Here is a 13,495-nt window from a genome sequence, read left to right as displayed (position 1 = left end):
GGCATACATCTAGGATCTATACCTGCTCTTCCTGGTGGTCCGGGGGGTCCACTTAATCCTTTGGGTCCTTGTAGACCCAGACCTGGAGGTCCTGGAGGGCCGATAGAGCCTACAAAACCAGCAGGGCCTGGGAAGCCAACCTCTCCTTTTGGACCTGGGAAGCCAGGAACACCCGGTTGACCTGGTAGACCGGGGTCTCCCTTGGCACCTTTTTTTAACATAGGGAGAGGTTTACATAATGTGTCTTGTGTGTGTGTGGTCAACTGAGGGGAGAGGGTACGGGGGAGGTTAAACAAGTAGCAACAAACCTGGAAATCCTGGAAGTCCTGCTGTTCCTGGTTCACCATAGCCTGGAAGTCCTGCAATTATACAGAAAAAGGAAGTTATTTGTAAAAACACCAAATGGATTCCATTTAAATGAATAATGTAATTTTTCCAAGATTTTTTTTACCTGGGTCTCCCTTGACTCCAGCCGGCCCTGGGATCCCATCCCGACCTGCTTGACCCTTTTCTCCCGGAAATCCAGGTGATCCTGAACGGCCTGGCTCTCCTGGTCTACCAGGAGCTCCAGTCAAGCCAGGGCCACCAGGCCCACCATCAAGACCCTTTGGACCAGGAATACCAGGAGAACCTGGCAAGAGAACAGAAAATGATTTTTTTTGTTCGAGTCATCATTGGACGGCGTTTTTCATCTGGGTCAAAACGGTGTGCTCATTACCTTGGAATCCTGGGAGACCAGGGTCCCCCTTTTCACCTGGTCCTCCAGGTAATCCTGGTAGACCTGGTAATCCTGGAGTTCCTTTTTGCCCTGGGCTTGCTGGAAACCCGGGCTGTCCTGGTTCACCCTGCAAAAGGTTTCAATTTAGTTTCAGCTTGCGGATTTATGTTTAGAATAGAATAGAATTGAAAGTACTTTATTTATATTTATTGTGCTTTGAGATCTACGGAGTATCCTGTTTGTTTGAGCCATACCTTGAATCCGGATGGTCCTGGCGGTCCAACTCCAGCAGAACCTGGTTCACCTTTGGCTCCCCCAAAACCTGGTGCTCCAGGCTGGCCTGGAGAACCAGAGCGACCTGGCTGGCCTGGTAAACCCTTCTGCCCTGATGGTCCTGTGGAAATTATGACAATATATGAATTAACTGCATAGAAGTATTTCAAGAGAAGTGGTCAGGTTGTTGAAACTCAACCTGGAAATCCCATTTCGCCCATGCTGCCTTTTTGTCCTGGACCTCCGGGACCACCAGGCCCCCCCGGGATACCAGGATCTCCCTTTGGTCCTATGGACAACATGAACATGATGTTTATATCAATGTTTGATTCTTAAGTCCAGTTTGTACTTTGAGCAGAAAAGCCATACCTGATGGTCCGGGAAAGCCAGGCCGCCCATCTGATCCTGGAAGTCCTGGGTCACCAGGGATACCAGGGATGCCCTTCTCACCTGGAAAACCTGGTGCACCTGAAAAATGTTTATAGGAAACAAGAGAGTCAAGAACCCTGCTTGAAGATAAGGTTAGTGTGGTCAAAGTCCTACCCGGTGCTCCTGGTTCTCCTCTGTTGCCTTTTATGTCAGAAGGTGGTAAGCTGTATCCAGGAGGACCGATATCACCCCTCTCTCCCTTAAGTCCAGAAGATCCAGGTCCACCATCTCTACCAGGGAATCCAGGCTCCCCTGAAGAAAATTAATAATAACATTTTAGTCATAAGGCACATCCATCGTCCATTATCTCTGCCTAAGATTTGTGTAAATACCTTTCAGTCCAGGACCACCGGGTACCCCAGAGGCACCAGGTCCTCCAGGTGGTCCGGGAGGTCCCACGACACCAATATCTCCTTTTGAACCTAAGGCCAAAAAGTAAATATAAATGCTCATGACATCATACTAATAATCTCTATCTTGTGACAGCTTTGTTGTTACCTGGCAATCCAGGAAGGCCATCCCGTCCTGGCCCTCCAGGCGGCCCAGGGGTTCCAATTGGTCCTGGAGAACCGGGGAAACCAGGACTTCCTCTGTCTCCTGGTGCACCTGGACTATCTAGACCTGGGGCTCCAGGGTCTCCCTTTGCTCCATTGGCTCCAGAGAATCCTGCAGGGGTGACACAATGCATGAATTACAAATATGTAAATGTGAAGACCAATGGCATTGTAAAGCACTCCTGTGTTGCGCACCAGGGGGACCCATTGGGCCTGGATTCCCAGGAGATCCTGGGGGACCAAGTGAGCCAATCGTGGGGTTCCCTGGTAGGCCACGAGCACCGGGGAGCCCAGGTGTTCCAGGTTCACCTTAAAATATAAGACAGCATAGGAACAATAAAGTGAGCGTGTTGTGTTTTGAGTTCTTAACTTGTTTATAAGCAACAAACATTCAAAGAAACTTGACCTGGCTGTACCTTTAGATCCTGGTCCACCATCAAATCCAGATCGGCCTGGTGAGCCAGGGCCACCGGGGAAACCAGAATCTCCCTTGGGTCCTGGTACACCTTTTGCTCCAGGTACACCTGGTATACCTGCGGGACCTGGGAGTCCAAAGCCAGGTTCGCCCTGTCACAAATGCAAACCAAACAGAACATTCAGGCGCTCAATTTGTCTATAGATTTCAACATAGGCAAGTTACAAATGATCTTTAAGCACTTTTGCCCCAGGAAATCCGGGTTGGCCAGGGAGGCCATCTAATCCTGGTCGGCCAGCTCCTCCCGAAGATCCTGGTTGCCCAGGAGTACCAGGAAATCCTGAAAGAGAAAAACAGGGTGACATTTCTTTTTAGGTGTGCACCAGGTAAACAGTACTGTAAATGAGAAAACAATTTTCTCACCTTTAGAACCGGGGTTACCTGGGAGTCCAATACCAGGTAGTCCAGGTTCACCCTTTGTACCTGGTAATCCAGGCAAACCAGGCTGGCCAGGCTGACCAGAGTTCCCTGAGGAACACAGAATATTGAGTAATGCATTGTTTATAAAATGCTACTAAAATAATACATACAAATATCAATAGTACACACCTGGTGCACCAGAAAGTCCTGGTTCACCATCCCGACCTTGTGCACCTGGCAGGCCCCTTTCTGCCACCGTCAAGCCTGGCTCACCTTTGGCACCTGAGCGAAGACAGGTAGATGGTCGGTACATGTGTAGTTCTTGAAGTATAAGCAAGTGAAAGATTGTCATACCGGGAGCACCAGGACCTCCAGGCCTTCCTGAGACACCCTGGATACCTTTTTCTCCAGAAGGTCCCTGGGGTCCAAAACCAGGTGGTCCGGGGGTACCCCGGTCTCCTGGAATTCCAGGACCACCTGGTTCACCAGGGGACCCTCGCTCTCCTTTCACCTGTAAAGATCCCTGTCCAATGCAACAAAATAAGTATTGGTCCTCAAGTGAGAGTTGGACAATCGCCACCTACTGGGGCTCCTTTGGACCCCGGACGACCAGGCTGCCCATCCTGACCGGGCCGACCATCTAATCCTGGAAGACCAGGCGCTCCAGGGAATCCAGTGTCACCCTTCTCACCCCTTCCACCAGGAAGAGATATGCTGTCGCCTGGATCTCCCTTTTCACCTGGGAATCCTGGAGGACCTGGAGAACCGGGCGAACCCTATAAAACAAGTACCGGTGATAAGATGGCAACCAGAGGAACATTGAAATGTACAGTGGTACCCCGGCTTACGAGTGCCCCAGCTCACAAGTTTTTTGGGGTACAAGCTGTCTCTGCAATTTGTTATGCTTTAGGCTGAGGAAAAAAGTGTGTTACGAGCCTCCCAACCGCTAGTTTGCGTTGAAATTGTCACCTAAACCCCGCAAGATCCAACAAAAACATCCAGTGTCTAACTAGTTAGCTAGACGTAAATGGATATCTTGAACCGACCAAACAAAACAAACAACAACAAAAAAACAACTAAACAAACACACCTCTTTCAGGTTGTATTTTTTTTATTTCATTAAAAAAAAATGTATAACTAATAGCAATTATAATAATTGATATTATTGTTGTTGTCTGTGTAGATAACCTGCAGAACTTTTGAGGACATCAGTTTTATACATTTTTTTTGCAGGTAACTTAAAACTTCTCTTTTTGAAAAGTAGCCATCCTCAACCCAGATAAGGGCGCCATTTTTTTTTCAAAGGGGACCTATGATCATTTGAATCTACATTTAAAACAGGTCCTCATAATCTAGATAATATTTATTGGATATGTTTTGGTGTAAATGTTGTGTACATTTTGGTCCACGGTCACATTTAATAACCAACTTTCTGACTGTGTATGTAAGATGGAGATGGATGCGTTGGCAGATTGCAAATGAAACCATGCCCCACCCCTCTCAAAAAGTATCACAATTTATCTTTTAAAAATGTACACTTGAAGACCAACATAGCCGCTATTTTTCCCCCAGAAACTTTTATAAACATTATATAGATTAATCTGGTCACAACATTAGGTACACGTGCATACTCTTGAATCTATAAAAGCTGCTTTTACCAGCATTTATCTCACTGAAAGTTGCACGTCAGTGTTATTGGGATGGAACTAATACCTTATCAGACCTTCTCTTGTGTGTTTCCTTGTCGCTTTACGTCGAGGTTTAGCGGCTAATCCATTTTCGTACTGATCCATCTTGACAAAACAGTCCCGTGCAAAATGTCTTAAAGACAAATAATTTTTGGAATGGTTTATTTTACAGACATCAGAGCAAGTGAGTGGGCATAGGACGAGATCCAGGCAGAAGCCATTACAGTCTCTCAGCCTGTGAAGCAGAGGGGTAAGAGCCCCAGGAAATGCCCATATTAGTACATCTGTCAATCAGTGATGTCATCGATTCCCTACTGTTAAAAAAAATAATACTCCAAAACCTCGCAGGCGGAGGCATTCGAAACTGCTGGGATTTGGCGCTTTGGCATAGTTCCACGCGAGTATCTAACATTGTAAGAAAATTTTTAAGTCAAAGAAGAAGAAACTCTGTGTCGGTCCCTGTTTACACCGAGGACATTTATCCATAAAAGTATGGAGACGCTGGTGATGGTGTGTTTGATGGAGAAGCAGCTCGAAGAAGATACTGTAGAAGTCCGCTCTCCAAGGTAAATAGTGTACAGTGAAACCTCGATTTACAAACCTATCTATATGCAAATTTTCCGATTTACGAACGAAAGTTTTGTCCATTTTGCTAACTCAATAAGAGTCCCAAAAATTCAACGGACCAGAGTGGAAAGAAGGAGCCAATCACTGTTCCGACCCGTTCCTTCTCCCTCTGTCTGCTGCTTCTCGTCAGCTTCTTGCCGTTGTTAATGTGGTTGGATTTAACTTTTTAAAATGTTTATTATCGTAGCAATATGGTTGTTGAAGTTAAGGATTTTATGATTTTGTTTGTGAGAAGGGACCATAGTGTGTGTTGTGTGCGCATGTCGGCAGAGCAGAGCATACAGCGTCTTGTAGTTTTGACTTTTTGACATAGAAAGTTGATTCATCACTCCTTGTTATGTTTGTTTTGATATACAGTACTATATAGCACCTGCTTTTGCGTTTAAAGTGTACAAACCTAACTAAAATAGGGACTTTGTCAAGGCTGGAACCCATTATTCATATTTACATTGTTTCATATGGGGAACTCTTCTTCACTATGCAAACTTTTCGATTTACGAGCCATATTGAAGTTTGTTAATCCTTGTTCCACTGTTTATGATTAATACATTTGTTACGTTCGTGGGGTCGGATAGCTGCGAAGGATTTGTTCCAACGGATGCAGAAGACTAAGCAGGCAATTAAAAAATCTAATCTAAATCCACAATTCAGGACAAAAAAATACAAAAACCTAGCCGCTAGCATAGCATGGAGCAGAAAACGCAAACATTCGCCAAGGGCAAACAGCATGAAAGTCTTTGGCGCGGCAAAAAAAACTATTAAACGTGGCAAAACTAAGAAAATGTCATTGATCTAGCGAGTTAGGTTGGGAGACACCAAAATATCAAGGGCAGTGCTTAGACGCAGAAACAGGTGAGGACGCTAATCACTAAAAAGAGACAAGTGTGTCTAATCAGCGCCCCTAGCAACAAGAAAGTCAACAAAAGGGATGCTGGCTGGCGCAGAAATCCACTCAAACATAGGAGAACTACAACAAACATAAAATGAGAAATGACCTGTCAAGTCATGACAACATAACTTCAAGACTGATTTGTAGCACAACCTATTGAATTGTTTTTCCCACATTGTTTGTTATCTAGAAATAGCTTTTTTTAACCATTAAAAGGAATGTGACGTGGGTTACAAGCTTTGTCACAGAACCGATTTCACTTGTCAGCCAAGGTACGACTGTACAGTATTTGAAACATGTTCACTACAAAACACTGTTCGGCTCGAGGTTGGTAAAATCACTTACAGGTTGTCCATTCCCTCCAGGTGATCCAGAGAATCCTCGTTCTCCTTTTATACCGGGATTACCAGGATTTCCTGAATAATTTACACATGGAGGAGAGTTTTTTAACGTATTGACTATTTAGTGTTTGTATTTGTCTTCAGATTTCAACTTTTAATAACACTCATGTGTCTCAAAGTGCAGGCAAGTCATGTTGTCACCTGGGAATCCAGGCTGTCCTGCAGGTCCTGGAGGTCCAGGGATGCCAGTCGTGCCACTAAAGCAGTTGACACAGGTGTCACCTTTATCACCTGAAATGATGAGCAGTCATTTTTGTATGTGTTGGTTTTCTCTACATCCATGACTGGACATTAGTTGCAGCACCTCACCTTTCTGGCCTGTTTCTCCTGGGAAACCCCTCTCTCCATTCAGGCCAGGACGCCCAGGCTCACCAGGAGCACAGTTTGATCCGCCACTGGAAAAGCCGGGAGGTCCAGGCGGTCCTGTTGATCCTGGCAGCCCGGGGCTTCCTGGACGGCCCGGAGATCCTGGAACTGAGAGGCCTGGATTGCCGATATCTCCCTTTTGGCCTCTCTCTCCTGGGAATCCTGGAGATCCAGGTCCACCACCACCACCACCACTAGAAATTCCTGGTGGCCCCTGAGGTCCTGTCAAACCTGGTCAAGGATACAAATGGGAATTTGTTTTTTTAAAAACTGATGATGTTTAATTTGTGTTGTGTTCCACTGACCTTGCGGTCCTCTGTCTCCTTTTAAGCCAGATGATCCAGGGAATCCTGGCTCCCCTTTTGGACCAACCTGTCCTGCTGTCTGTCCGCCAATCACCTGTTAGGACAAGAAGTGTGTTCAAGTGACGGACATCAACTAATACATGGTGGGTTCCTCTAGAAGTTGTTAAAATCATCAAGGAGTTTTATGCATAATAACAAGTTTGTGGTACACACCAATCCTGGTTGACCTGGGTATCCACGTTCTCCTTTTATACCCTGGAAAGAAAAACAATATTCCATATAAACATCCCTTTAAGATCCCTTTCAACCATTTACAAAGAAAAGAGTGATCTTACTCTCTCCCCATCCCTGCCTGGAGGACCTGGCAGGCTCGAATCTCCTTTGAGTCCCTAACAGAGCAGGAAATAAAATCATGAATATCAAATAATGTTTTATTGGAGTAGACATTTTGACAGGACTTACAATGAAGCCTGGTGGGCCGGGGTCACCATCTTTGCCTGGTTTGCCCTTTAAAAAGAAGAACATAATACAAAATGTCTAGTATTTCGTTTTTATGGTAAAAAAAAAAAAGAAAAAAGAGTGGATTTGATGGCATGAAAAAACTCACACGTTTGCCTGCCTCTCCTGGTTCTCCCTTTTCTCCATTCTGGCCACCAGGGGTGCCCTGTCACCACACACACACACAAAAAGCAATGTTCATCAATATTACAAGTACATTTTGCCGATATCCGATATTCTGATATTGTCCAACTCTTAATTACCGATACCGATATCAACCGATACCGATATATACAGTCGTGGAATTAACACATTATTATGCCTAATTTGGACAACCAGGTATGGTGAAGATAAGGTCCTTTTTAAAAAAATAACAAAAATAAGATAAATAAATTAAAAACATTTTCTTGAATAAAAAAGAAAGTAAAACAATATAAAAACAGTTACATAGAAACTAGTAATTAATAAAAATGAGTAAAATTAACTGTTAAAGGTTAGTACTGTTGGTGGACCAGCAGCACGCACAATCATGTGTGCTTACGGACTGTATCCCTTGCAGACTGTATTGATATATATTGATATATAATGTAGGAACCACAATATTAATAACAGAAAGAAACAACCCTTTTGTGTGAATGAGTGTAAATGGGGTAGGGAGGTTTTTGGGGTTGGTGCACTAATTGTAAGTGCATCTTGTGTTTTTTATGTTGATTTAATTTAAAAAAAACAAAAAAAAAACGATACCGATAATAAAAAAAACGATATCGATAATTTCCGATATTACATTTTAAAGCATTTATCGGCCGATAATATCGACAGACCGATATTATCGGACATCTCTAATTACAAGTGACCCGGATGTAATTTAAGCATAATGGCAAAAAAAGATAAATGGTGACAATCACTTACAGGAGGTCCTGGATAGCCTGGATCTCCTGGGGCGCCAGGAATTCCAGGGTCACCCTTTAGTGAAAGAGAGGGTGATTAGAACCAACAAATGAGGAGCAATGGTTTGCTGCTCTCTAGTGGCTGAAGGCAAGGTTTTTCAAGCTGTGGATGATGCCCTCTGGTGTAAAGAACGAGGACTGCAAAGGTTCAGTTAATGACGTTGTCTTGATTTGTTACATGAGCCTATTTAGAAACGTTTTGAGTATTCAAAAATTTGTAGGCTCCTGATACTTAGTATCTGTTGTGAGAGTACTGTAAAAGCTATTTTTTTTTCACCTTGTCTCCTCTCTGGATCTCTGTCTCAGTCGGCCTCTTCTGTTCCCCGACTTGTCCGGGAGGGCCAGCAGGTCCCGGTAAACCAGGATCACCCTAGATTCGCAACCATATGCGCATAAAATATGAATGAAAGGCGTGAGGAAAAGTGCATAGTGGACAATACCTTCCCTCCTTTGGGTCCCTGGAAGTTCAGTCCCATGTTTCCCTGTTTCAACAAGTGGAGACGGGTCAGTACTCAAAATATACAACTTTGTGAAAATAATAGTGTCGGCTCACCTTAGGTCCTGGAGGACCAGGAGGACCGGGTCGACCCTGCAACACAACAACACAATTGTCCTCACCTAAACCCGTCATGAAGCTCATCATGAAGTGACATTTACCTCAGTGCCTCTCGGTCCTGGAGGGCCCAGCGGACCTTGGTACCCAGAAGGTCCTGGAGAACCCTGGAAATACATCAGAATTGTACTCAGGTCTAACACTCCTCAATAAATCAATGGAGCACAATGAAGACATACGGGAACTCCTGGCAGTCCGGGGAGCCCCACAGCTCCTTTCTCCCCGAAACGATTAGTGGAGATTACGTCACCTGGATCGCCCTTTTGAGGAACATTTTCAATGTGAGACTAGAATGTCAACTAATAATCAAAAACCAGAATGCACACACACCTTGGGTCCAGGAAGACCAGGTGGACCCTACGGAAGGAGAATATTGGATGTTAGCATCAAGCAAGTCAGAGACTTCTTCTGCAGACTGACCGTCCTTCCTTGAACTCCTGGGATTCCTGATGTTCCTGGGTAGCCTGTTTCTCCCTAACAGAGGAAGTCAAATGTTCTAAATAATGTATGAATCCTCATACTTTTTTTTGTTTTACTATACATACTTTTGTCCCGTTGCAACCTGGTGTTCCTCTTGGGCCTGGAGGTCCGTCCTGCCCCGGGAGACCCTATGAAACAGAGGAAGTAAAGAAAAATGACAACAATGATAGAAATGACAACGGTTGCTATGTTTTAAACTTACAGGAAGTCCTGGTGTTCCTGGGAATCCAGGTAATCCAGAAGGTCCCTAAGAAGATTGATAACAAGAATCAGACAGGGGTAATGCACTTCTTTTTTTTTTAAATTGTGCCCATCATTCACAATTCCTATGTAAGACAAGAACACATATGTCTTTTTTTTGTACATTCTCATTTGTAATATAAAGCAAGTACGAGGTGGCTAATAGTGAAGCTAATAGACGTAATCTATTGCGTCAATGAAGTCTTCTAAAAACATCCAAAAAGCGCCAACAATACTGCATTTACATCTCGTGACCTGAATATTGACCAAGTATCAGGCATATTGTTATTATAAGCGCTAACAATGAAGAAGTACTTTGATCAGTGCAGCGATCACAGACTAACACAACAAACAAAACTATACAGTATGCAGCTATTGGCATACTGAGCCGAAGTTGGTAATGTTAGTTCTAGATTATAAATCATGCATCTCACTTGGACAGTAGAAGGTTGTGGTCATTAGCTGAGAAGTTGGTCAACTTTTATGTTTAACTTTGGACCCGGATATTGTGAGAAAGACACAAAAAGACGCCCGTTTGCACCCACGTTTTGTTTATTATTGTGTCCCTTGCGTGAGAATCTCAGCAGGAAGATCTGAGCCGAGGATGTCGTTGTCGTTTTGAGACACTCGTGATTTAGGGCTATATAAATAAACTTTGATTGATTGATGATTGATTGATAAACATCCCATCAGTCGGCATTCCACTGAGAGCAAACATTGTACAGTAAGTGATTGTTTTATTAGGTTCGTAGTTTGTATTTATTGTTTAGTGCTTAATAATAATGCTACTTGCTGGGTCTGTTTATCACTCAGCTTCTAAAACGTGTAGCTCATTCTCCTTTTTTTCAGGTTAAAAAATATTAAACTCCTGGATCATCATTTGTCCCAAAGTAGTCGTTGGTTCCCATAAGGTCTGCCATGATTAGCAATAGCGAACGCTGTGAGGTGTCTGTGAAATTAAAGCGCCGCCGTATGCTTATAATGACCATAATACATAAATAATACTTGTTATTATGAATGTTACGGCGTGGCCCATTTGGGAGAGTGGGCGTGCCAGCAACTTAAGGGTCCCCGGTTCAATTCCCACCTTCTACCGACCTCATCACGTCTGTTGTGTCCTTGAGCGAGACACTTCACCATTGCTCCTGATGGGTCGTGGTTAGGGCCTTGCATGGCAGCTCCCGCCATCAGTGTGTGAATGTGTGTGTGAATGGGTGAATGTGGAAATAGTGTCAAAGCGCTTTGAGTACCTTGAAGGTAGAAAAGCACTATACAAGTATAAACCATTTACCATTACCATTTACTACATTACACATACACTATAAACGCTGATGGAGGTTTTTGGATGTTTTTTAGAGCACTTTATAGATGGGTTGCATATGACGTCACACTACTATTTTCTTCTTTGCGGTTTAATTCAGATGATGGTCAAGCAGCTTGAGCGTAGGTAGCATTAAAACAAGTGAGAGTGAGTGTAGAGTTTGAGCAGACTATGCCCTATTGCTGTTCTGTTCTTGGGTGTTCCAGTCGTTCAAATAGAGAGATAGGAAAGAGCTTTCATAGAGTCCCGAAAGAAGTGGTTCATAAAGGAACTAATGTTACGGAAAAAAATTAAAGTGCATCGAAGGAAATGTCTCTTAAAAATATCACTTTCATCATCTTGTGCAATACAATCGGACCATTCTTGTGTCTGCAGCGATCACTTTGTTAAATGTTTGTTTGAACATTTGACTTGTTTGAGAAACTTGCTGTGGTGCAATTCAGTTTATTCTCTACTATATTAGTAGTGTTTGAGAGCAGAACTAAACGCAAAGAAAGGACAAGAGATCGCATTGTGTTCTTTTGTGGTTGCTACGCCTAAATATAACTACAAAGACCTGCTTGTGCATATAAACTAAATATTTTAATTGTTGGTCCAATCCACCGTATTTCCTTTATCCATTTTTTATAACAGAAACTAAAAGCTTAGTTGTTGTGCAGGAAAGCCAAGTGCTTTATTCGACACATTTAGCGGCTTTAATTGGTGCTATTTGTTAGCATCAAGAAAATATCCTTAATAGTATCAATAAACTAGATGAATAAATCTCTGGTAGGCTCAACAAAATATACTGAATCTTGATATCACTAGCTAACATTGCTGAACAACAGGGACATCTGCAGCTAAATAATGAGACAAAATATGAACTTCACACCATAAAAACAACTGCAGACAGGAAATCAACTGCAAACAAACTTATCCTTTTTTCTCATTAGCGTTACAATCACAGCAGCACGACACTCGTTATGTCAATCAAGTACATTACTTAGCGTTGCACGAATAAATCGAACTTTGTCTTTCACCAATTTATGTTTAATTTGTGGACCCCTCAGATGTAAAGACATGATGTGCCTCCAATCTTTTCTTCTGTAAATACCCTAAGTGTCAAATGATGTGAGGTCGTAGCTTGCAGTAACATCTTGGTGAAATGGTTTAAATCATTCAAAAAATAAGTTTTCTTAAGAGTGTCCAAATCCACTTCATCCTGTTATAAATATTTGTTTCATGATCGCTTTTATATTTGCCTCTAAACCTTTCAAATCACGCCCAAATCTGCACTGATTCAGCTAAATAAACAGTAGCCTAATGGGGCTACGAGATGAGTTTGCTAAGTGTAAAATTGAGCTGCATTTTTAAATTAAAGAAACTGCTGTTCTAAATGTGTCCACTGGATGTCGCAATAGCAATTCTGTTAGGCAAGCAAATAGCTACATGGCAGCCCCAGAGTTTGACCTATAAGTTAAAATTCCTCACATGAATCAACAGACCGTACAAAATAACGAATGTACCTTTAGGGTGTAGGCTCAACCAGTGAGTATCTACCACATTTGGTACATACTTTTGGGGGACTGACAAGCACGTGTGTGCAAGATTTTAGCAAGATTTGTTGAAAAACATGGCCGCCTTTAAGCAAAACATTGATGCGAAACCTGGCAACTAACTGTAAGTAATAGATTGTTCAATGATTATGCAACTTTGAGGATATTTGTATTACATACATGTATACTAGCATGTTTTCCAAAGCACCACAACCTATACGGTAAAGTGGGGCTTTAAAACAAACACTTAAATTGCTGCGTGAGACACTGCACATTGATATAGTTCTGTGAAAATGATTGTCTTCTGTGCAAATTGAAAGAAAGTGAATAATGGAAATGACAAATGAGGTAGTTAATACATAGGATATTTTTTATATATGCTTTATTTTGTTTTTTGTTCAATCCTAGACGGGCTGTGACTTAAAAGTTTTTTCTTTAAAATTTTCCTTCAGAATGTAACTAACTTGAAGTGTTTTGTCCGGAGGATTATTTGCTTGTTCTATTTTGGGCCGAAGTAAAACAATCTGAACTTGTCCTAGTTGTATTTTTTGAGTTATCATGGCAGGATTTTACTCATCCGGCCCACGTGGGAATAGATTTTCCTCCATGCAGCCCCTGAGCTAAAATTACTTTGACACCCCTGCTCTAGACCAGTGGTTCTCAAATGGGGGTACGCGTACCCCTAGGGGTACTTGAAGGTATGCCAAGGGGTATGTGAGATTTTTTTTTTAAATATTCTAAAAATAGCAACAATTAAAAAATCCTTTATAAATATA

At 42.6% G+C, this 13,495-nt stretch overlaps 1 protein-coding gene and 1 long non-coding RNA gene across 2 annotated transcripts in view; one reads left to right on the top strand and one right to left on the bottom strand.

Annotated features, from left to right (window-relative positions):
• Positions 1–13,495, bottom strand: part of col4a5 (collagen, type IV, alpha 5 (Alport syndrome)) — a 75,859-nt gene that overhangs the window by 16,604 nt on the left and 45,760 nt on the right. Inside the window, exons 5-39 of the mRNA XM_061961132.2 lie at positions 9,826–9,870; positions 9,689–9,751; positions 9,564–9,617; positions 9,474–9,500; positions 9,323–9,403; positions 9,188–9,250; positions 9,084–9,119; positions 8,971–9,012; positions 8,808–8,900; positions 8,493–8,546; positions 7,693–7,749; positions 7,548–7,592; positions 7,421–7,474; positions 7,299–7,340; positions 7,086–7,179; positions 6,724–7,011; positions 6,556–6,645; positions 6,359–6,429; positions 3,394–3,585; positions 3,164–3,332; positions 2,999–3,091; positions 2,813–2,917; positions 2,632–2,729; positions 2,391–2,541; positions 2,170–2,283; positions 1,919–2,086; positions 1,753–1,842; positions 1,535–1,672; positions 1,361–1,459; positions 1,191–1,280; positions 973–1,112; positions 719–845; positions 452–631; positions 309–359; positions 23–208 (exon numbers count right to left, since the gene is read on the bottom strand). Coding sequence (XP_061817116.1) covers positions 23–208; positions 309–359; positions 452–631; positions 719–845; positions 973–1,112; positions 1,191–1,280; positions 1,361–1,459; positions 1,535–1,672; positions 1,753–1,842; positions 1,919–2,086; positions 2,170–2,283; positions 2,391–2,541; positions 2,632–2,729; positions 2,813–2,917; positions 2,999–3,091; positions 3,164–3,332; positions 3,394–3,585; positions 6,359–6,429; positions 6,556–6,645; positions 6,724–7,011; positions 7,086–7,179; positions 7,299–7,340; positions 7,421–7,474; positions 7,548–7,592; positions 7,693–7,749; positions 8,493–8,546; positions 8,808–8,900; positions 8,971–9,012; positions 9,084–9,119; positions 9,188–9,250; positions 9,323–9,403; positions 9,474–9,500; positions 9,564–9,617; positions 9,689–9,751; positions 9,826–9,870 — 3,490 coding nt within the window. The remainder of the gene's footprint in view (positions 1–22; positions 209–308; positions 360–451; positions 632–718; positions 846–972; positions 1,113–1,190; positions 1,281–1,360; positions 1,460–1,534; positions 1,673–1,752; positions 1,843–1,918; positions 2,087–2,169; positions 2,284–2,390; positions 2,542–2,631; positions 2,730–2,812; positions 2,918–2,998; positions 3,092–3,163; positions 3,333–3,393; positions 3,586–6,358; positions 6,430–6,555; positions 6,646–6,723; positions 7,012–7,085; positions 7,180–7,298; positions 7,341–7,420; positions 7,475–7,547; positions 7,593–7,692; positions 7,750–8,492; positions 8,547–8,807; positions 8,901–8,970; positions 9,013–9,083; positions 9,120–9,187; positions 9,251–9,322; positions 9,404–9,473; positions 9,501–9,563; positions 9,618–9,688; positions 9,752–9,825; positions 9,871–13,495) is intronic.
• LOC133606807 (uncharacterized) lies at positions 6,538–13,344 on the top strand. Its single transcript, XR_009815303.2, has 3 exons — positions 6,538–6,669; positions 6,767–7,228; positions 9,828–13,344. It is a non-coding gene; the product is annotated as an uncharacterized lncRNA (long non-coding RNA).

This window comes from Nerophis lumbriciformis, linkage group LG05 (assembly GCF_033978685.3).
Source record: "Nerophis lumbriciformis linkage group LG05, RoL_Nlum_v2.1, whole genome shotgun sequence".
Taxonomy (NCBI): Eukaryota; Metazoa; Chordata; class Actinopteri; order Syngnathiformes; family Syngnathidae; genus Nerophis; species Nerophis lumbriciformis.
Note: the sequence above shows the minus strand (reverse complement) of the source record. Positions and strands in the feature narration are given on the sequence as shown.